The sequence below is a fragment of the Pinus tabuliformis genome, chromosome 6, assembly GCF_031772625.1.
Source record: "Pinus tabuliformis cultivar Carrire ecotype Pingquan chromosome 6, CPIR1, whole genome shotgun sequence".
Lineage (NCBI taxonomy): Eukaryota > Viridiplantae > Streptophyta > Pinopsida > Pinales > Pinaceae > Pinus > Pinus tabuliformis.
This window is the reverse complement of record NC_142292.1, coordinates 983,335,258-983,358,350: the sequence shown is the minus strand read 5'-3', so window position 1 is coordinate 983,358,350 and position 23,093 is coordinate 983,335,258. Positions and strand designations below refer to the sequence as shown.

Below are 23,093 nucleotides of genomic sequence, written 5' to 3'. Positions count from 1 at the left end.
GATTTTGGGCCTACTGCTGCAAGACTTGACCTTGACCCTACCCTTGCAAGGGTTGACCCTACTAATATGTATACAAGGGTACCTGCTTCCCTGGTTGGTTTTGTTGTGTCAAGGGTTGACCTTGCGGTTGCAAAATTTGTCCCTGAGGCTGCATAGGTTGGGCCAGCGAGGACATGGGCTGGGAGTTGTGTGGAGCATATTGCATCTACTACTGCATGATTTTCTGCAACTATTGCAAGGATTGACCTTATGGTCGTTGTAGTTGATTTTGTTGCAGGATCATTTTTCCTTGCGATTGCACGGATAGCCCTTGTTGCAACAAAGGTTACCCTTGCGGTAACAAAAGTTTCCCTTGTTGTTGTAGAGGTTGTCCTTGCTATTCCAAGGGTACTTGAACAATTCCCGGGAAATTTTTTAAATGAATCTAGCCATAGCCAGGCTAAATGTACTGCCCAGACTAAAGGGTGTAATGTTGATTAACCATTCCTTGAGAACCATGTGGAACATAAGGAGTTTGGTATTGGACCTGAGCCCCATAGGGCTACTGATACTGAACATTGCTTGATCCAGATGGACCAACAGGATTCTGAACCTGTTGGTACTTAAAATTGCTTGATCTAGAAGGACCAATGGGATTCTGAACCTGTTGGTACTAGACATTACGTGATCCAGTAGGATCAGCAGGGTTATGAATAACACCAGAAGAAGGTTGGTTCATACCCAACATGTGAGCTTGTGAGCCACTCACATTGGTGGCACCTGACACCATAGAAACATTTAGGTTTTTACCCCTAGGCGGTGGCACAGCTTGGCCACTAAATAGAGGGATGGAAGAATTGACATATACATTTTTCAAAACTGTTGGTTATGCCTGACAGGTAACTGGGATTGACGATATAAGGGTATTCGGAATGTTGGGTAGCACTAGGACTGAGGTAACATCCTATTTGGAAGTCATGTTTGCAATGAAAAAACTTGAAGTAGGCATGGCACCTAATGCCCAAACAGGGTTATGGTAAAGTGATGAGGCACTAGGTGTACCTGAAACCAACTGTGCCAAAGACACATAGTTGGGTGGAAAACTGGCGGGAATACCCCCTGTATAGGGGAAGCCCTCAGGAGGAAAAGGAAACTCTTCATCTTCGATAGTGTGTGGAGTAGAAACTTTGAACTCTTCCGGAGAGGTGATGAGAGCATCGCATTCAGGTTCCATATCTGGAAACAAACAACAATAAATGGCCGAAGAAGTATGAGGGGATAGTTCCAAAGGAACACCCTGATAGTCGTACGGACTATAAGGACACTGCGGGGATATCAAAATAGGGTCAAACAGAGGATACAAAGGATAGATAACCAGTCCAAGTTGATCATCAGTGGTCGGTGAGTTCTCAGAAGTTTGAACAGGATTGTCCATTGATTCCAGGCCAAGATTAGCAGATGACCCAATATCGAAAGTAGGCAGAGGAGACGATGACAAAGGTTGAATGCCCAGAACAATTCCGAGTTCAATACCTTCTCCAATGATTCTGATAACTCAGGAAATGGCTCCTCAGATAATCTTTCAGACGGAGGAGAGGAAGAGGAACTGGGTGAACCAGATGGTTCAGCCATGATGACCTTGTCTTAATCTACAAAAAAATTAACTTCAAGGCTTTAAAATGTTTTTTAAGGGAAACTCACGATTTGGTCTCAGAAAATACTAATAGGGTGTTTTCAAATCATGGGAAATCAATTATTAAGACACATAAAAGATTGTTGCTCTTTCATTTTTTAAGAGTTGAGAAAGAAACAAAGATGACTCTATCGCTTTCGATTGGAAACAAGCTTGAAAGGACAAGTGCTCGAATGATCTTTTAAGTTTAATGAGACAAAAATATCAAATTACTACTTTGGATGATCTAGGTAAATAGGATTACCAGGCAACTGTGAACTGTAGAATACCTCCCGGTGAACCGAGAATTACGAGCAGGCAATCTCCCCGAATGCTGTGTTTGGTGTATCATGTTTGCAAGGCGGCCGACTCGGCTTCCTAAGGGTAAATTATTGTAGCATAGAGGGGTCTCCCGTTATATACTCGACAGTATGGGGAGAAAAAATCCGTACTAGCACTGTCTAATGCTGAAGCTAATGACAACTGCTAGGTTTAAAGACGCCGAAACACGTCTCTAGCCTAGACCTTCTAGATATGATCGTTAAGTGTCAAATGCACCTTAGGTTAATTGAATTCATTTTAAAGTTTATCTTGAGTTATTTTTTAGTTCTCAAGTCTTAGTGATGTGACTCGAAAAAACTTAAATGTGACTAAATGAGACAAGACCCTTTCAATTCGATGAAATGCCTACACTAAAGAGGGTAGAAACTACTCAATCAAATGCAAACAACCAAGCAACTGAAAGCGAAATGATCTTTCACTACCTTACTTTTTCGAAAAATAAACTAATAAAAAATGCATTCCAATTCCTAATTTCCTGACAAGCACATATCTAACAATCCTTTCGAAAGAAAAAACAGTTCTTTTCCTTTTTCAAACACCAATGCAATTCTAGTCTTTTAGTGATGCAAGCTATCGTAGAACAATGATGCAACAAACTAGAATTTCATACTTTTTCATGAAACAATGAAATAAACTTTTTGCATACAACTCTTCAATGAAATTTTTTTCGAGATAATAAGCTCTTCAAGCAAATGAAAACATGAAAGGAAAGGCTCATTTAGACTAATAAAGCACTGACTTTACCAACAACAAGACAAGAAATGTAATCCATGCTAGAAAAGAAACGTTTAGACAATCAAACGAAAACTTTTTGAACTTGTGTAATGGAGGTCAATGTTGTAAAAGGACTGCAAACAAAATGCAAGGAGTAAGTACACCTACAACCTGACACACTAAGTTCACAAATAGCTAAATGGATGAAAATCTAGATGTTCTAGTGTCACTGACCACCCAACGAATCAAGTAATCAAGAAGAAAGATGATAAGCTGACAAGAAAACAAAACCAAATGAAAAATAACTTTCTAGTCAGGGAGAAAATGGTCTAAAAGGCTTACGGGGTCAAAATCATAAGAGCAGAACACACTGGCCAAGATTGGGGACAAGCCCTAATCTTCACTTACAGTCATCAGCAAAACTGCCTAACTAACAACAAGTGCCAAAGGCTGGTCAGCGCGACTGTTTCTTAGCAAATTGTGTTGATTGGCGCGAATGTCAGTGGATTAAGCGCACTGATCGAAGGAGCCAAGAAAAATAATAATGTTTTTTGAAACAAAGACCAGATATGATACTATGAATTTCAAACTTAGGCCAGTAAGTAGGAGAAAAGAAACAGAACCAAAGGGAAAAAGAGGAACAAGAAAAGTTCACATGAAATCATGAAATCCAAGGCAAGCAAAAGGATCGGTTCCCGAGTATGGTCGCCAATTCGTGGTGAAGTAACATTATAACTACAGACACAAACAAATTCCTGTAGCCCAATAATGGGTCTAGCCATATCGATACATTTTATGGAATATTTCCTTATGTTATAACCAATTAAGAGGGCCTACCTCTTAGTACGCTTATCCTGTTTGATGATGTCTTTGCTTGCTCACTCCAGCTATCTCTCGCTTCCTTCTTCAAACACCTGAAATAAGTAAACAACAGCAAAAAACAACCATGATAATAGATAAATTGCAATTCAACCTACTTAGCAAGTCAAGAAACATTAAGCCATGAACATGTAATATGACAAATCATGTAGGAAATTAATTGATAGTTGCGTATGTATTGATATCAAGAAGAGATTGCAACCATTTTCTTGATGTTGTGGTTCTCCTTTGACAAGACTAGGTTCCCACACACTTCTGCTAGCATTCCATGATGGCCTCAACCAACAATAGTTTTAAGTCCCTTCCCTTTAGGCTTCACTCCAAACCAAATCACAATTCTCCCTCACACAACAAGATAGCTACAACTATGAATAACTTGTTGTTTACTCCAAACCAAAATAGCACTAGCACACCAACATTAACACTAGCTTGTGCTTGGGAAGAAGGGAGGTTTATATAAGATGAATGGATGGGAGATGGATGCTCTTTTCATGGGAGAAGGTATTATCCCTTGAGGTAGTTCCATCATTATAGGGGAAAGGATCCCAAACTGACATCCTCGACCCCATCCAGCCAAACCATTTACTAGACTTCTGTTATGAAGCTTTAAGAGCTGGAAGCTTCGACTCTTAATTTAAAAACTTTCCATAACAAGACTGACGTGACTGGAGCACAGATTAGTCACTTCAGTTGGCACTATGGACAGTGCTAATCTCTACACATTGGCATGGGGAAGACAAGGGCCATTAGCGTCGATATTGTAAACTGGGAAAAACAGAAGTTTCAAGGGAAATGGTGCAAAAGGGAATTGATCTGCTCATGAAGAGGGACACAATGGGGGTTTCTTCATGAAGGGAAAGCATGTACGGTTCATAGTAGAAGTCCTCCAGATCAAGGAATGGGGAGTATAGGGACAATGACAAAATGTTTTGTAACAGTTGTGAAGCGACTAAGCTTATTGACCACAACACATCCCAAACCGTACACCAGCGGGTGGGTTCACCAAGGACTGGATCTTCGTGTGAACTAGCAGTGTCACCATCCATACAATATCAAGCCCTTGATGGATGAGGTATTATGTGATGTTTCTCCCCTTGATGTTTGTGATGTATTATTAGGCCAACCATACTTGTGGATGCGACATGCTATGTATGAGTCAAGGCCTCGTGCTGTTATTGTTACTTTGGGAAATAAGTTGTATAGGATACTAGAGGTAGAACCACCTATTGCCATCTCTTTGGTTACTATAAAACAATGCAGTAAGCTCATTTCCAAAACTAGGAAATTTGTTTTCCTAATGATACGCCCTCAGGGAAAGATGAAGACAGTGGCCACGACCTCTAGACAGGGCCCCTCCGCATGACAAAAATAGATGGACAAGGTTGTGGAGGAGTGTGAGGACATCTTCACCTACCCTGCAGGGGTGCCTCTGCACTGTCAGGTCAAGCACTCCATTGATCTAACCCCATGTGCATTTTTACCCAACCGACCAATCTACCAGTGCTCCATTTTGGAGAACGACGCAATCAAGAGGCAGATTCAGGAGTTGCTGTAGAAATGTCACATCTGACTGAGTTCATCACCCTGTGGGAGCCTGATCATGTCAGTATAGAAGAAGGATGGGACTTGGAGACTCTATATTGACTATCGAGCACTGAAAAAGATCATTGTCCGGAATAGGTAACCGATCCCACAAATTGATGACCTTTTAGACCAACTGAAGGGGGTAAAATATTTCAGCAAGATTGACTTGAAGTCAGGATTTCACAAGGTACCAATCGAACCCTTAGATGTGTGGAAGACTGCCTTCAAAGCCAAGGAGGGCCTTTTCAAATGGTTGGTTATGCCTTTCAGGTTGACGAATGCTCCTGAAACCTTCATGAGGCTGATGGATGACATCTTGTGGCCATTCAGCAAATCATTTGTAGTGGTATACTTGGATGACATCCCAATCTTCTGCCAGAGTTGGGAAGAGCACCTCCACCACATCCGACAGGTTCTCCAAACACTACGACAACACAACCTATGTGCCAATTTGGAGAAATGCACTTTTGGCATGACCCAAGTTTAGTATCTGGGATACATTATTGATGAACGGGGGGGTGCATGTGGATCTAGCCAAGATCCATGTCATTCGGGATTGGCCATCTCCAACCACTTTGACAGAGCTCTGCATCTTTCTGGGTCTTACCAATTTCTACCGCAGGTTCCTGTTGGGATTCTCTCATATCACTTGGCCCTTGAGTCAAGTCACCAAGGAAGTAGCGAAAGAAAAATTATTTTTGTCTGAATCTCAACAGAAGGCATTCGCAGAGTTGAAACATCACCTCTACTTGGCACCAATGCTCGCATTACCAGACTTGCAACAACCTTTTGAGATCGGGGCAGATGCCTCTGACTATGCTATTGGGGCAGTCCTTACTCAACATGGGAATCTAGTGGCATATCATAGTGTGTTATGAAACCAACTCAAGAAAAGATAGAAAAGATAGATCAACGCCTTAGAATTCAGCCTCTTCGAGGGGGCAACCTCCTTTACATTACATAAATGAACAATTCTTGGATGATACAAATGACAAAACCTCCTTTCTATATATAGGAGTCTAAGGAGTCACAATATAATCCAGCCGACCTAACAATAATAATATAAAGCCACAAAAATAACAATAGAGGGATTCTATGGGGCACAGAAATAACAACATGGGGGTAATAGGGGCACAACAATATAAATAAGGGGTATAACTACAATAGTAATGGGGTAATCACTAGTATTATAGGGACCCAACATGCCCCTCTCCTTCAAAAAAGTGTTGTCCTCAATGCTTGAGTAGTTCTGGATACTTTTGCATAAAATTCTCATCCTCCCATGTGGAATCTTCAGCGGATAAGTTCTTCCACTTGATAAGATACTCTGAAATTGATCGATTTCATAGCTGTCGAGTTCTTGTTTCTATGACTGCTTCCGGTTCAATATAATTTTTCCTTCCTCGTCAAGTTCTGGCAATATTGTTTGAACTGGGAGCTTGTCGCCTATAACCTTCTTTAAACATGAAACATGGAAAACTGGGTGCAATCGAGAAGCTGCAGGAAGCTCCAATTTGTATGCCATAGTACCAATCTTTTGCAACACCTTGTACGGACCATAATACTTTGGTGATAATTTATTATCCTTCTTAGCTTGCTTTAGGGACATTTGCTTATATGGTTGTAGCCGTAGGAATACCCAATCACCTACATCAAAACTTCTTTCACTGCGATGTTGATCTGCCTGTTGTTTCATTCTATTTTGTGCCAACACGAGGTTATCCTTTAAGAGTTGGAGGACTTGTTGTTGATGTTCGATGTGATGTTCCACTGCCTGAACCTTAGAATTTTCTCTTAAATATGATGTGATGGATGGTGGTTGATACCCATAAAGTGCCATAAATGGGGTCATTTTTATTGCTGTATGGAAGGAAGTGTTATACCACCATTCAGCCAGAGGCAACCATTTGACCCATTGTGTCTGTTTATCAGATACAAAGCAACGAAGATATCCTTCCAAACATTTGTTTACTATCTCAGTTTGCCCATCAGATTGAGGATGATAAGATGAGCTATGAGCTAACTGAGTACCAAGACAAGAAAATAATTCTGTCCAAAAATTTTCAGTGAAAATGGGATCTCTGTCACTTACAATAATCTTTGGGTTTCCATGTAGCTTTTGAATTGTTTCCATAAATGCAGTAGAAACTGTACTGGCTTTAAATGGATGTGATAATGCACAAAAGTGTGCATACTTGGTAAGTCTGTCAACTACCACCATGATGACACTCTTTCCCTCAGACTTGGGTAAACCTGTGATAAAATCCATTGAAACCTCCTCCCAACGTTGGCTTGGAATGGATAAAGGTTGTAATAGACCCGGTGTCTTAATTGTTTCAACTTTATTTTGTTGGCAAACCAAACATTCCGCCACAAACTTTTGAATATCTGATTTAAGGCCATCCCAAAAAAATTCCTTCTTAACCCTGTGGTAAGTTTTTAAAAATCCTGAGTGCCCTCCTAAGGGAGAAGTGTGCAATTCCATAAGAATCTTTTGTTTTAGCTGGGAATTCTTACAGAGGTATAAGCGATCTTTGTACCATAATGAATCATTTTTCCAGCTAAATGTATCAGACGTACTGGAATCTTGTTGTAGCTTTCGAATAAGTGCCCACACTTCTTCATCATTCTTCCATTCCTCCCTTGCTTCGTTTATCCAATCTGGTTGGATAATAGAAATGGCGCACAACAATGCTTCCACATCCTCATCCTTTCTTGAGAGTGCATCTGCCACCACATTTTGCTTCCCTTTTTTGTAGATGATTTCAAAGTCATAACCCAACATCTTTGTGACCCACTTTTGTTGCTCTTCAGAGGATAATCTTTGTTCTAAAAAGTATTTAAGGCTATCATGATCCGTTTTTACCTTGAAGTGTCTTCCCATTAGGTAGGGTCGCCATTTCTTAAGTGCATGGAGTATTGCCAACATTTCCTTCTCATAAATAGCTTTTCTTAAAAACTTTCCCTTGATTGGACGACTTTCAAAAGCAATGGGTCTTTCATCTTGCATTAGAACAACACCAATTCCATTTCCTGAAGCATCACATTCCACAATAAAGGTTTTTGTGAAGTCCGGTGTAGCTAAGACCGGTGCTTGGCACATTGCCTCTTTAAGATTTTCAAAGGCCTTTGTTGCTTCCGGAGTCCATGAAAATGCATCTTTCTTCAATAATGTTGTTAGAGGTGCTGCTATTCTCCCATAATTCTTAACAAACTTGCGATAATACCCTGTCAACCCAAGAAATCCTCGCAGATGCTTTATGGATGTGGGGATTTTCCATTCCTTAATGGCTTTAATTTTGCTAGGGTCTACCTTAACTCCTTCATGAGATACAATATGACCCAAATATTCCACCTCCTGGACTCCAAAGAAACATTTGGATCTTTTTGCATATAATTGTTTCTCCTCCAATAGTTGTAGCACCCTGTCAACATGTTCAACATGATCCTTCCAAGACTTGCTGTAGATTAGTATATCATCAAAAAATACTAACACAAATTTTCTAAGGAATGGTTTGAAAATTGAATTCATCAAACCTTGAAATGTTGAAGGTGCATTGGTAAGGCCAAAAGGCATGACCAAAAATTCATAATGACCCTCATGAGTTCTAAATGCCGTTTTCGGAATGTCTTCAATCTTCATTCTGATTTGATGATATCCTGAACGAAGATCCAACTTGGTGAAGTAAATTGATCCATGCAATTCATCCAGTAATTCATCAATGACAGGAATGGGGAACTTATCTTTAATAGTGAGCTTGTTGAGCTCCCTATAATCCGGACACATGCGCCATGATCCATCCTTCTTGTGCACCAATACTACTGGAGCAGAGAAAGAACTTTGACTTGGTTGAATTATACCAGCCTCTAGCATTTCTGCAACCATACGTTCAATTTCACTTTTTTGGACATAGGGATATCTGTACGGCCTGATGTTTGGAGGAACACTTCCTGGAATCAGATGAATAGCATGATCATGATCACGCATAGGTGGGAGACCTTTGGGAGTCTCAAATACCTTGGAATGATTGTCCAGGACTTTTTGGAGATCTGGAGAAATAGATGATTCCGATGTGGAAACATCTAGCGAACATAATTGTGCAATTACACCTCTTTGCTCCTTTTTTAGAAGCTTTGTCATACCATTAGAGCTGATTATCTTTCCTGGTTTCCCTGCAATACCCCTTAATTCAACTTCCTTTCCTTTCGTAGAAAATTTGATGAAAAGTTCTTGAAAATTAAAAGCTATTGTACCCAAGGATTGTAGCCATTGGACTCCTAGTACAACATCAGCACCTCCCATTGGAATGGAAAGCATTGGGCTAGTCAATACATATTCTCCCATGGATAGCTTGATATTATGGCACCTTCCAGAGCAATTTATTGTTCCTCCATTTGCAATCATCACTTGACACTCTGGTGCTGGATATAGGAAGCAATTCAATTCTTTTGCTACCCTACAATGAATAAAATTGTGGGTGCTTCCTGAATCAATCAACACTATTACCTTTTTCTTCTTGATTTGTCCTTCTATCTTGATGGTTTGAGGAGTGGTAATTCCCGCCAATGCATTACAAGATATGGTCGGATTTATTTGTTCTTCATCTAGGCTTTGTTCCTGGAGTATATCCTCTTCTTTTGACCTTTCTTGCTCCTTTTCTTCTTCCTCTTCACAATCTATGTAGAATAATTTCTTCTCAGCACACTTATGACCTTTAGTGTATTTGCTATCACAACTGTAACAAAGCCCTTTTGCTCTTTTTTCTTCCAATTGTTGTGGTGTCAACCTTATAGGTTGTGGAAGACTAGGGGCAACAACACTTCCGTCTTTATAGTTGTGAGTGGTATGCTTCCTGGTTGCCATAATTTTGCTTTCCATTTTTCTTGCTAACCTGAATGCCTTCTCTAATGAATCAGGTTCCCAAAGGCGAACATCATGTTGGATATTATCCTTTAAAGACCCTATGAACACATCAATCCTATGCTCCTCTGGAATATCTTTTACCCTTATGTTCAATTTTTGGAACTCCTCAATGTGCTCCATTATTGAACCCTTTTGTTTGAGACTTATCAATTGGCTAAAAAAAGTGTTGCTTTTTGTATCCTCATAATGTGCTATCAATTCTTCCGTAAAAATTGCCCAAGTGATAAATGGTTTACGAGAACAAAGCCATTGATACCATACAAACTGATTTGGTTCCAAATATAAAGTTGCCATACGTACCTTTTGTGTGTTTTGCACATTATTGAGATCGAAGAATTGCTCCATCTGTAATATCCATGTGGCAGGATCCTTGCCATCAAACTTCCTCATATCGATTTTTGGAATATGGTGAGTCTTCGATCCAACATTAGCGTCTATGGAATCATGATTAACATTTCTTTTGTTCTTATCATGAGTTTCCTTTAGTACCCTTTCACCCTTAGGGACCATTTCTTGTAGCAACTTATTCATATTTATCTTCAATTCGTCCATGTCTGTCTTCAAATCTATCTTCAAATCATCCATCTTAGCTTCCACGTCAATCATCTTAGCTTCTACGCCTTTCTCTAAACAGTCCATCTTAGCTTCTACACCTTTCTTTAAACCATCCATCTTAGCTTCTACATCTTTTTTTAAATCATCCATCTTAGATTATGTTCCTTTTTGTGCAAGGGACAGTTGTTGCACTTGGTCTTGTAATTTTGATATATCATGTTGCATTTCTTCCTCTTCTTCATGAGTCATGCTAGAGCTTTCAGGTTCCTTACTAGGTGTTTGCATTTTCTTTCCTCGGGGCATCAGTTACTGATAATAATGCTCTACTATGCCCTTTGAATTCCTTCAAAATAAATTTTCAAACCAAGCTTAAGCAAAAATTTAAGAAAATCTACACACCTTTTTTCACTTTGTAGGAGCTAGATATTGCCTCTGATGTATCTCTGTAATTTTGAATCATCTAGTTCTAAAATTGAGATTTGTAGTAGCCTTCTGCGTTCTCTTTCCAATGCCACAAGTCTGACCCAAATTGGATTCTCCAATGAAGAGTTATGTGAAATCTCTCACAGTGACTTGCTTTTAGACTAGTTCAGTAGAGCTAACTTGTACGACGTGCCACGAGTCACTGTTTCAACCTTTGGATCTGAAACACATATACAAGAAACTACAGTCCATCCTCTTTCTGTACCTTCTTACGAAATTTCAATCCGATCCCCAGAGAGAAAGTTATGATGCTTTTCCCCAGGTCACCTGTTTTGAATGTAATTCAGGAGTCTGCAAAAAGACCAACTTCCTCAGATCATATCTCCCCAAATATTGCGCGAAAAGCTCTGAAATTTGGGCCCAAGGTTTAGCGGGATTTCTCCTCAAATGGGTTTTTTTTGTGACTTCTGAAACGTCACAGAAAAAAGTTATAGCGAAAATGCCACGATGACCTGTTTGGAGCAGCGAAACCCTAGAATACAAAGCTCTGATACCAAATGTTATGAAACCAGCTCAAGAAAAGATAGAAAAGATAGATCAACGCCTTAGAATTCAGCCTCTTCGAGGGGGAAACCTCCTTTACATTACATAAATGAACAATTCTTGGATGATACAAATGACAAAACCTCCTTTCTATATATAGGAGTCTAAGGAGTCACAATATAATCCAGCCGACCTAACAATAATAATATAAAGCCACAAAAATAACAATAGAGGGATTCTATGGGGCACAGAAATAACAACCAGGGGGTAATAGGGGCACAACAATATAAATAAGGGGTATAACTACAATAGTAATGGGGTAATCACTAGTATTATAGGGACCCAACATAGTGAGACACTTTCAGACATAGTCCTGGAGTATCCCGCTTATGAAAAAGAGATGTATTCCATTGTGTAGGCATGCCGACAATGGAAGCATTACATTTTTGGGAAGGAAACAATATCCACATAGACCATCGGCCCCTGCAGTTCATACAAATGCAAGGGAAGTTGTAGAATGATTGCCATCAGAAGTGGTCTACATACCTGTAACAATTCCATTTGAATATCAAGTATAAGAAGTTAGCACCAATAATGTTGTAGGTTGCCTCAGTCAACCACCGATCATGGTGTTAAACACCGTGCTCAACTCTTGTGGGAATGAGACTTCTGATTGGCCACTTCTCTACAAAAGCAATCCAAAATTCATCCACACATACCAGACGCCCTTGGAAGTTCAACATGTTCCAGATTTTCACCTCTAGGATGCCTTGTTGTGCTACCTGGGTCACCTTTATGTTCCTTTAGGTGAGCATGCCAAGATGATTTGGGAAGCACACTACAGTCAAGATGCTGGGAATTTTGGGGTCAAGAAAATAGTGGTAGTACTGCAGAAGTATTTATATTAGCCGAATCTTCGAAAGGATGTCGGGAATTACATCAGATCCTGCATTACTTGCATCATTTCCAAACCAACCATCAAGAAGCAAGGCCTCTATACTCCGCTGCCCACCCCTAGTCGACCTTGGGAATCCATCTCCATGGATTACATGTCTGGCCTTCCTTCTACTAAGCATGGAAACGACTCTGTTTTTGTGGTTTTCAAAAGACTCTCGAAGATGGTCATTATGGCAGCCTGCAAGAAGAATATCACAATAGAAGCCACTGCTAAACTCTTCTTTGAATGAGTGTGGGTACACTTTGGAATCCCACTATCTATCATCTTAGATTGGGAGAACAATTTCCTCAATACATTTTGGTCCAATCCCTCGTCGATGTTGGACACCAAACTCACTAAGTCCACAACTTTCCATCCCCAAACTAATGGTTAGACAGAGGTCGTCAACAGGATGATCGTACACATTCTGCGCATGTACAACTCAAATAATCCATGCACATGGGATGAGAGCCTCCCCTATGTTCATCACAACTATAACTAGGCTCTCCACAACTTGACTTGCCACACCCCTTTTCAGGTGGGCTTGGTATTCCAGGCACTATGTCCCATTCATGTGCCCATGCCAATTCTAGCTACTCAGGCAGATTCGACTCATGTCCAATTCGAAATCGATAACACAAACAACTTCATTGAGCACATCCAACATATCCACTAGTAGGTCCACGATATTATGGAGAAATCAAATGCCAAGTACAAGCAGTGACATGGCCAACATCAGGTGCTGCACAAGTTTCAAGTGGGCGACAAAGTCTGGTTGTATTTGCAAAAGGAATGCCTTACCGGAGCCTATCAGAAACTCATACCACTCCGATATGGTCCTTACACCATTACTAATGCTGTGGGAGACAATGCATTTGAGCTCAACATTCCCCCATTCCTTGGCCTACACCCAATGTTCAATATGGATTGCCTTCGGCCATACTTTCCACCATTACCAGACACATCTGACATTGCAGAACAACTCACACCAACAGAGTCAAATCCAGATTGCATGAAACAAGATGCAACTGATCGGATCATGGACAAGCAGATCAATCACACTTGCAAGCAGAAGATCTGACTGTATCAAGTTGTCAAAGCAGACCAAATCCTTCACCAGGGCAAGTGGTTCACTAGGGACCAATTTCAACAGAAGTTTCCTCATCTCATGGAGGAACTCAATGCAATGGGGACCATTGCTTCCTAAGTGGGGAGGAATTATCCAGGTGGATATTGGTGGCCACCCACCAATTCCACTTGGACCCCCACCATTGTTTCTTTTAGTTTTTTAGTTTCCATAATTGTAGCACATTTTACTATGTTTAGTAGTTTTCGGGTCCTAAATTTGTAGAGTCGTTTTGAGGCCCTAAACGACATTTTCTTTTGCAATTCTACTGCCAACGATTTTTTGATGAAAAAATTATTAGTTGTAGTCCTTAGAGAGATCTTTCCAACGGGGTATCATGCACGTCAAATGGAGATAATATGACCAAGTCATGACCTCGGGAAGTTGGTTGTTCAACTAACCCCAATGAGGCCCATAAACTCTTGGTGTTACATATCCTTGGATTAGGGTTTTGGTTGTTTAGGGTTTTCTCTTATTGTTCAATAATAAAAAGGCCCTTGAGCCTCATTGTAATGTAGTATAGAGGCATGTAGCCTCCACATCTCTTCTCAGAGATAAGCTACCATTGCCTGAGCTAGTTTATTTCCACTTTTGTTTGTAAGCATGTTTCAATATTTTACATTAATGAAATGAAGTATTATTTTTTCTGCATCTCTATATTTATGGTTATGTCTGTAATTTTCTGTGTTCCTGTTTAAACCCGGATCACACCTATCATATCAAAAATTGTTTCCTAAAAAAAATGTCAAAAGGTGTTCATCTAGGAGTACATGACTCTAAAATTGGCACGCTTATCACATGCTAAGCACAAAGGTGGCCATACTTCCCATTTATCTAAAAGCCCTTATTACTCCCTAATTTTGTTCTTAACAGATACTTTGTTGCTGAAGTATGCAAATAGTACAACCCTTGGATGATTTTATTTGATAAGAGAAAAAAGGTAATTTATTACACTTCCCTTAACTATAGGAGCTATTATAGTAAGAAATTCTACCCATTTTATAGAATTTTCTAACTTATTGGAATATTTTAATTTAATTGAAGTTGAATCCTTCCAAGGATTCAACCTTGATGGTATCCTTTCTAATCAGTTGGAATCCATAAGACGTGCCAATTTGTTTACAAGGATGGATTTTACAAGAAATTTGAGACAACCAATTTTATAAGACACCTACCCCAACTTATGATAAAAGAAAGTACTAATACTGAAGGAAAAGTGAAGCAAAGATGGAAAGTGTCTGCAAACTCTCATTCGACTACGAAACCATAGACTGGTCGAAGTTATTATTCTACACATAGGAGAAAAGAAACAATTCTATAATAGGAAATAATAATTACCAACATCATGGAGACAATCATGATGAAGGAGAGGCACCCCCTCATGTTTCTCTTCAAAAATTACATGTAGTTTCTTCATATAAAAGTAAAATTTCAAGTAAAAAGGAGTCAAAGAATGCAAAAGGACCCACCGATATGGAAGTAGATAGTACTGTAGTTACATAATGGGTACTCACATATATGGTCGAAGCTCAATAATGGGTACTCACATAAATGGGCAAAGCCCACTTTTTTTTTTGAAGAACTCGATGCTAAAGATCCTATTGTATTTTAAGATTATTCTTTAACCATGTAGGACACCCATTGCGACAATTCTACTAAGAAGTTGCAATTTGCAAAGATGTAAAAAAACTACAATGTAGTGAGTCAAATGAAGAATGGAATAGGTTTTTTAGGAGTCATACCTTTTGAACTCCTAAAAATACATTAGACTATAGGGGATGGTCTTGCTCATTGTGTAATAGAGAAATAAGTTGAAAATTTAATATTGAAACAAAAAGATACATGAGCTTGAAGAAGCTCTTCATCCAACACCCCTATTCATAACTCCATTATCTGTTCAAGAAATTGAATTAATAATAACACTTTTCATACCCAAAGGATCAAAAGGAAACATAATTTTTGATAGGAATTAGAACATACGTCACTATGAAAATTGGGTAAAATTACCCCACACCAGTAAATACATATTAATAGTAAACTTAAAAAAGAAAAAATCATTATTTTAAAAACTCTTGAAAATTTGTGGTAGTGGAATGTTTCTTTTATGGGTGGACGTAATCAAACCCAACCCAAATTATTGTTATTAACCATTGATGGTACCACCTCATTTTCTTAGAAGCCATCTCTTATTTTGTTCATATAATATAAGTATAGCATAACCGTCTCTATAATCCTATGTACATTACAACTCTCCTCAACTAAACTACAGCCTCCGCGGGGGGAACCAGGTTTCTGCAGCCTTGAGGGATGTAGAGATGTGGTATTCATGTGTTTTCTTATACTTAACATTCACAAGTTACTTCGCATTCACACATTACTTTGCCACATTACATTCATCACTTTAAACATATCATATACATCCATAAAAGTTCACTGTACTAAAACAATATACAATTGTAATAAATAGATACGCTATAACAAATAATAAGAAAATAAACACATGAAGACACAAATTTTACCGTGGTTCATCCCAATGTGGGACTATGTCCACAAGAACTATTGCTTATAATAGAGAATTTGTACCACAACAGTTCTTGTCCTGTGCACTCAGCTGTAGGCAGTCCACGCACTCAGTTACAGAGCCTCGTCTTCTTACCCAAAACTACAACTCACAAAGATACAACCATTCAATACATGATGTGTTTCTTCTAGACTATCTCCTTCTTTATTATTCATCCCTATATATGTTATTACATTGAGAGATATATCATTGCAATACCATGGTCCATATACTATGGACTCCCCTAATAGAAGCTACTATGGTAAAACCCATTCATCATTTACAACATTACATTATTTTAACAAAAGGGAGGGGCTTTGACCTGCCCCCAAGCCCATATACCATGCAGTCTATCTACTGCGTGGTCCACTTTGTGCTCCGTTGCATTCTTTACTTTGCACTCCACTCCACAAAATGCAGAGTCTTCACCAAAAACTAGGCCAACTTTGGTTATGCCCAACAGACCCTCAACACTCACATGTGACTCATCCAGAGTCACTCAACTACTTTACCTCTAATTTTTCTATGATGTTTTTGTAGGCCTGGTTGAACAATTGCAGAGTTTATGTCACATGCTTGTCCTCGTTGCGTGCTTCCTCCAATAGTGCCTTTATCACATGTTATGTAGCCTTTTGCACTAACATTGTTTCCATTTGTCGAAGCTCCTGAAGCTTCTCATCCACTATTTGTGATAGTTGGAGGGCCTCATCTTGCCAAGACTAAGTCCTTTTTGTCAAAATTTGTTCTTATTTCCTTAACTCCTCAATTTTCCTCTAGAGGGCCTTCGACTCATTGATCTTCATGATCTTTTGCAAGATTGGTAAGGTCTTCGCAGATGCGTGAATCTCCTCTAATTTTTGTTGCTTCTGTTGCAGTTCTTCCTGCAGTGAAGTCCAAATTTACAAAATTTCGTCTAACAATTTCCTACAGTCTGCCAATGTTGCAGAGATGTAACACTCAAATGACATACACAGTGAAAATCTCTGCAATTTCTTCACACTATCAACACTCGAGCTCTCAATTCACCAAAGTTCTTAATCTATGTGGAAGGCAACTATTTATAATAATTTTGAAATCAGAACCCCATCATTAGATTGGATTTTTTCCATAGTGCATTTAGATTTTCTCATTAATTGCATATCTATCCTTAGATTTTTCCAATCTATCCTCGTAAATGAAAATTTCTGTGTATTTTTCCCTTTTAACGGTCATCTTTCTATTTTCTAGTGAACTTCAATGCATTCCACACTGTAGTACACATCTATTCTTCTATCCTGGCTTTTGCGAACTTTGACATATCCCAAACTGTAGCGAAGTAACTCCCTACATCGAAGCTCTCTGACCGTGTTGTCCACTGCCTTCATGTCTATGTTCTTCTGCTTACATTCTATAAGTATCAGCACTGCGCTCCGTGATTAGTTCATACACTCGACAGTTGTTCTCATCATGTCCTACTGATTTACAAAATTTTCAATATAAGTTTCTTTGAGTCTACACATATTTTTGTAATAGGTAACAACATTCTGAGAAATGTTGGCCTCTGGCCTTACATATCTCACACCATAGGCTGGATCTTGCATTTAAGGGATTCAGTGCTCCACTAGCCATGTAATTTATGAAGAGAGGAAATTTTTTTTTAGAGTGGCCTTCTTTTTTGCACTTCATACACCACACTTCCTCTCTTACTTCTTTGATTTTCTTTATATCTTGTAACTGCAGAGTCAAATTTTCCAACTGACTATGAATTTGTTGAATACCTACATTGGAATCTCCTATAGGCAAAGCTTCTAATTTCATTTCCAGCTCTAGATCTTTGACTTGAGTTTCTATCTTTTGTTGCATCAAAGAAAATATGATATGTGGCAGCAACGCAACTATGAACCATTCCTTATGTTGTTGCAGAGCTCTGTCGAAGCTTACCTAATTTCTGCAAATGATTCTATATGACTTCGACTTCTTAAATTCTTTTACTAGCATTGTTTTAATTTCTGCAAATGATTCTATATGATTGCTTGTATACTTCATGTACCATGTCAACTCTATATCTTGGAATGTCGTGATGAGCTACACCTTCTTTATATTTTCATCATGGATTTGCTTTGTTGTCAATACTGCCTTACATAAAATCCAGAATTGCTTCGGATCCTTCGACCGAGTTCCTTTAAAAACATGTAGCTTAATATCAGCAACCATATTTCTTCTTGGAGGGGGAGGGGGATTCATAAGGGGAGGGATATGAGGGGGTAGGGTGATAGGGAAAACCAAAAGCACCCTGATTATTACTCGATTTTGGCTTCCTCAAAATTCCAGGCCAGAAGGGTGAATATTGTGGAGTTACTTTGGGGTTCTAAAGGAGGCTTTCTTCACTTTCAGATTCACTCAACATAGGGATATAGTCAATTTCTATGAAGGTCTTCGGATCTTTACCATGAGATCTTTTTCTAGTTTCTACTCTATATATTTTCCCACTTTGCGTTGTTCCACTTTGTTCTTTAGATCTTCTCCCAAACATAAGTAATCTAATAATTTGATTGCATTCGTAAAATTCCCTTTTCACACAAAATCATTTTAATCCAAAGTTTCAGAGATCTCAAATACTTACCTCGTGGTTCTTTGAAAAATTATCATTCTACTTCATTGTAGGACACAGTCGAGTCTACCGCGAACTCAGAAATGAATCCTCCCAAGATGCTATTAATCCAGAAATCAAAATCTCTTGAAATCCTATTGTCAGTGCTCTTAAGTCGATGTATCAATTCGGGAGTCCATTCCTTAGGTTCATCTCCTTTAAAATAGTCCTTTCTCTCAATTAACCTTGATATCCACTCGTACAGATCCACATGAACCGAAGAAAATTTCTTATTGATCTTTGAAAATATACTTCTGTAACCAAATTTTAGATGACAGATGAGGACTTCTATTCTCTTGATTTGCAAATTATTGTTCTTTCTATTCTACCCAACCTTGAATTTATTTCTTCGACGGATGCCACATCCACATATCCCTCAAACAGATCCTGGTCTCAGCAACATAACCATTTTTTGTTTTAGATTGGGCTAACCCAGGTTCAATCTATACGGCACACGAAAAAAACCCTTAATCATCGGCCCTTTCGGCAATGACCTGCAAGCATATCGCAGTCTCACCCAAAGTGGCTATGGGAGGATGTAAAACCAAGTTTCTGCAGTCTTGAGGGATGTGAAGATGTGGTATTCATGTCTTTTCTTATACTTAACATTCATAAGTTACTTCTCATTCATACATTGCCTCGCCACATTACATTCATCACTTAAAACATATCATATACATCCATATAAGTTCACTGTACTGAAACAATATACAACTGTAATAAATTGCTACGCTATAAACACATGAAGACACAAATTTTAGCGTGGTTCATCCCAATGTGGGACTACAACCACAATAACTATTGCTTATAATAGAGAATTTGTATTGCAATAGTTCTTGGCTTGCACATTCAGCTGCAAGTAGTCCACACACTCAGCTACGGACTCAGGCCTCTGCGCACTCAGCTGCAAAGCCTTTCCTTCTTGTCTAAAACCACAACTCCAAAAGATACAACCATTCAATACATTATGTGTTTCTTCTAGACTATCTTCTTCTTTATTATTCATTCATATATATACTATTACATCGAGGGATATATCATCGCAATACCATGGTCCATATACTATGGACTCCCCTAATACAAGCTACTATGGTAAAAAACCATTCATCATTTGCAACATTACATTCTTTTAACAAAAAGGAGGGTCTTCGACTCGCCTCTAAGCCCATATACCACGTGTTATATCTACTGTGATGTCCACTTTGCACTCCACTCGATTCTTTACTTCGCACTCCGCTCCACAAAATGTGGAGTCTTCACCAAAAACTAGGCCAAGTAGAAAAGCACTTTCCTTAATTAATTAGTAGACTAGAACTAGAGTGAGAGAGTCTCAAATAGAGTGAGAGTATAAAATAGGGTGGAATAAATACAATTTCCGTAAAAAATAAGCTAGGATTGAGATGAAGGCTCCCACATACAACTCCTAAGTCAAAAATAGAAGGAAACCTCCAAACATAAGACCCAATCAAACCCAACCCAAATTATTGTTATTGTTATTAACTATTGATGGTACCACCTCATTTTCTTGGAAGCCATCACTTCTTTTGTTCATATAAGTATAGCATAACCGTCTCTATAATCCTATGGACATTACAACTCTCCTCAACTAAACTACAGCCTCTGCGGCTCTCCTCAACTAAACTACTACAGCCTCAGCGACTCTCCGCGGCTCTCCTCAACTAAACTACTACGGCCTCCGCGACTCTCCGCGGCTTTAACGACAGGAGCGAAGGTATGTAATATCTTCCACATCGAAATTTCTGCATTAACATTTCATGGTTTAACACTTTTTAAGTTTCTGCGGTACCATTTTTGTTGACGAGCTGCAGTAACATTTTGCACGTTGGTAACACTAATTTCACGTTGGTATTCCTCGCACGAATTATATTTCATGGTTTCAGATCTTTTTTAGTTTCAACGGCAACACTTTTTTTTATTAGCTTTCAAGGGTTAATTGTGCTGTGAATTTGGAGCGGTAACAGTTCTTTTTATTAGCTTTCAAGGGTTAATTGTGATGTGCAAATGTTTTTGGGTTTTTCTCTAAATGAAAGATGTTTATTAGACTATATTCTAAATCTGGTTTATTATTTTTTTTTTTTTCTTTTCCATAATTTATTTTTATTATTTGGACAGGGAAATTTGTCAATAAAAGAAATTAATTGGCAAATAAGAACATTTAATAATGGAGAAGAATAGCAAGATACAACTTTTAGGTATATCTCTCTCTTCTTATAGTCCTATTTTTAAGAAATCATCAATTGTAAATATTTAATATTAGTGTATTTGTGTGTATATTTTAGTTGAAAATGAGAATATTTATTTGAATTCTTTCTTTACCAATAGCAATTAAAATTAAACGTTTAATTTTGTATTTATTAGTTTTACTATTTCAACTCTTTTGTGAAGATTGATTAATGTCTAGTTTCCTTGGAGTGTTACATAAATAAAATTACTCATGCTAAATATATTGAATAAAATTAGTTACTTTCTAGTCAATATAAGTTGGTTTTGATATAAAATGCGTTAAATTTTGTAATTTGTATTTGTATTTTGTTTTTAATTGCACTGGTTCTATTCATATTTGTTTTAGAAAGAATGAATAACTTTTGTGGGATCTTTGTTAGAGAGGAGAAAAGAGGAGGCTAAAGCAATGCATGACAAGTACCCCAATAAGATACCTGTAAGCTCAAATCAATTCTAGAATAAGTTATTTTTTGGATGGTTAGATGTTTTAAATATTTTGCTATATAATATTATTTCAAAAACGAAATCTCATTTCAATAGTTTTGTTTTTTGTTGATTAAAACTTCTCATGAAGAGTGAATCTTTTCTCAACATTTATTTTTATAAAATGTGCTCTCTTATTGATTCTCCATGAAAAAATATTGCAGATTATTGTTGAAAAAGCAGACAGAAGTGACATACCAGATATTGACCCGAAAAAGTAAGACTCTTTTATCAAATACTTTATTGTTCTTTGATTCTTTCACTTGATAATTATTAGAATACATCTTTAAAAAATTTGCTTCTTTGCCAATGGAATGACTATAAGTAACAATGTTGTACTCAAACAACTATTGTTTTCATAAGGAGATAATTTGTCCATATTTTGTGGATGCCTGAAGAGTATGATCACGTTTTTAAAAATTAATGTTATTATAATTTTGGATTTTCAGATATATGGTTCCCTCAGATTTTACTGTGGGACAATTTGTATATATCATACGTAAGAAAATAAAGCTCACTGAAGAGAAAGCAATATTTATTTTTGTGAACAATGTGCTTCCACCAACTGGTAAGTTCAATCGAATCAATTTTATCATAGTTACAACTTTTCCACTATTACTCTATGTCATTACTTGGTTCTAAGTTAAACTTCATTTTATCATAGTTACAACTTTTCCACTATTACTCTATGTCAATACTTGGTTCTAAGTTAAACTTCATTGCTATCTCTCTTTTTACGTAGAAAGAACATTTAAAAAAGCAGAAAATGTGAATTTTGTCATCTAATCCTTATCTATGTTATAGCTTATCAATTTCTTATCGTGTATTTATTTCTATGCAGCTGCTTTAATGTCTACTGTATATAAGGAGCACAAGGATGAAGATGGGTTTCTTCACTTTACATATAGTGGCGAAAAGACTTTTGGCCATAACATTGAGGCTTATTTATAGCCTTAAGAAACTCTTATTTATCTCCATTTAAATATAATGCAAATGAAATTTAAAGGGAACATTGGTATGTATATGGATACTAGAACTAACATTCTAGTTACTATGTATAAAATGCTTTAAAAGCATTTAGTGTGCATATTGCCAAAATATGTAATCTACTTGGATTATTGTTAACATTGTCATTTCTTATTTATATATTTATAAGAAATATCTAGTGGGTAATATCATCTCTTTATTTCTTTTCCTCATTTTTTGGTAGAGATTTCTTTTCCTTACAATAAAGATGTGTATGTGCTTTAGATAATTTAAGTAAGATAAAGTTGGTGGTGAAGTTTGTTAGTTTAATAGATAAAGTTAGTGTGAAGCCTTACCATACTGTTTTAATAGATAATTTACAATGCATGGATGTAAAATAGTTTGGAAGTGGTATTGAGAGTGGCAATGAGATTGTATTAGGTGATATCAAGTATTCAATGTACTCTGGTGCTTTTTAATTAATACAAAAATATGGTTTTTTTCATCTTGTTACTTTGTCAATTTAAATAAAC

The 23,093-nt window shown here is 37.8% G+C and overlaps 1 protein-coding gene across 1 annotated transcript; it reads left to right on the top strand.

Annotated features, from left to right (window-relative positions):
- Nucleotides 1–249: 249 nt before the first annotated feature.
- On the top strand, nucleotides 250–22,545 carry LOC149262293 (autophagy-related protein 8C-like). Its single transcript, XM_089376713.1, has 7 exons — nucleotides 250–336; nucleotides 879–1,015; nucleotides 12,310–12,349; nucleotides 21,494–21,547; nucleotides 21,759–21,811; nucleotides 22,044–22,162; nucleotides 22,436–22,545. Exons 1-7 carry the CDS (start codon nucleotides 250–252, stop codon nucleotides 22,543–22,545), a joined length of 600 nt encoding a protein of 199 aa, XP_089232839.1.
- The last annotated feature ends 548 nt before the right edge of the window (nucleotides 22,546–23,093 follow it).

What these genes read in the sequence shown, in the direction of transcription:
- LOC149262293 (XM_089376713.1), top strand. Translation starts at nt 250, where the DNA reads ATGGTCGTTGTAGTTGATTTTGTTGCAGGATCATTTTTCCTTGCGATT. An exon ending in CAACAAAGGTTACCCTTGCG is followed by an intron (nt 337 to 878) that starts GTAACAAAAGTT and finishes TATGCCTGACAG; the next exon opens with GTAACTGGGATTGACGATAT. An exon ending in CCAGATATTGACCCGAAAAA is followed by an intron (nt 21,812 to 22,043) that starts GTAAGACTCTTT and finishes TTGGATTTTCAG; the next exon opens with ATATATGGTTCCCTCAGATT.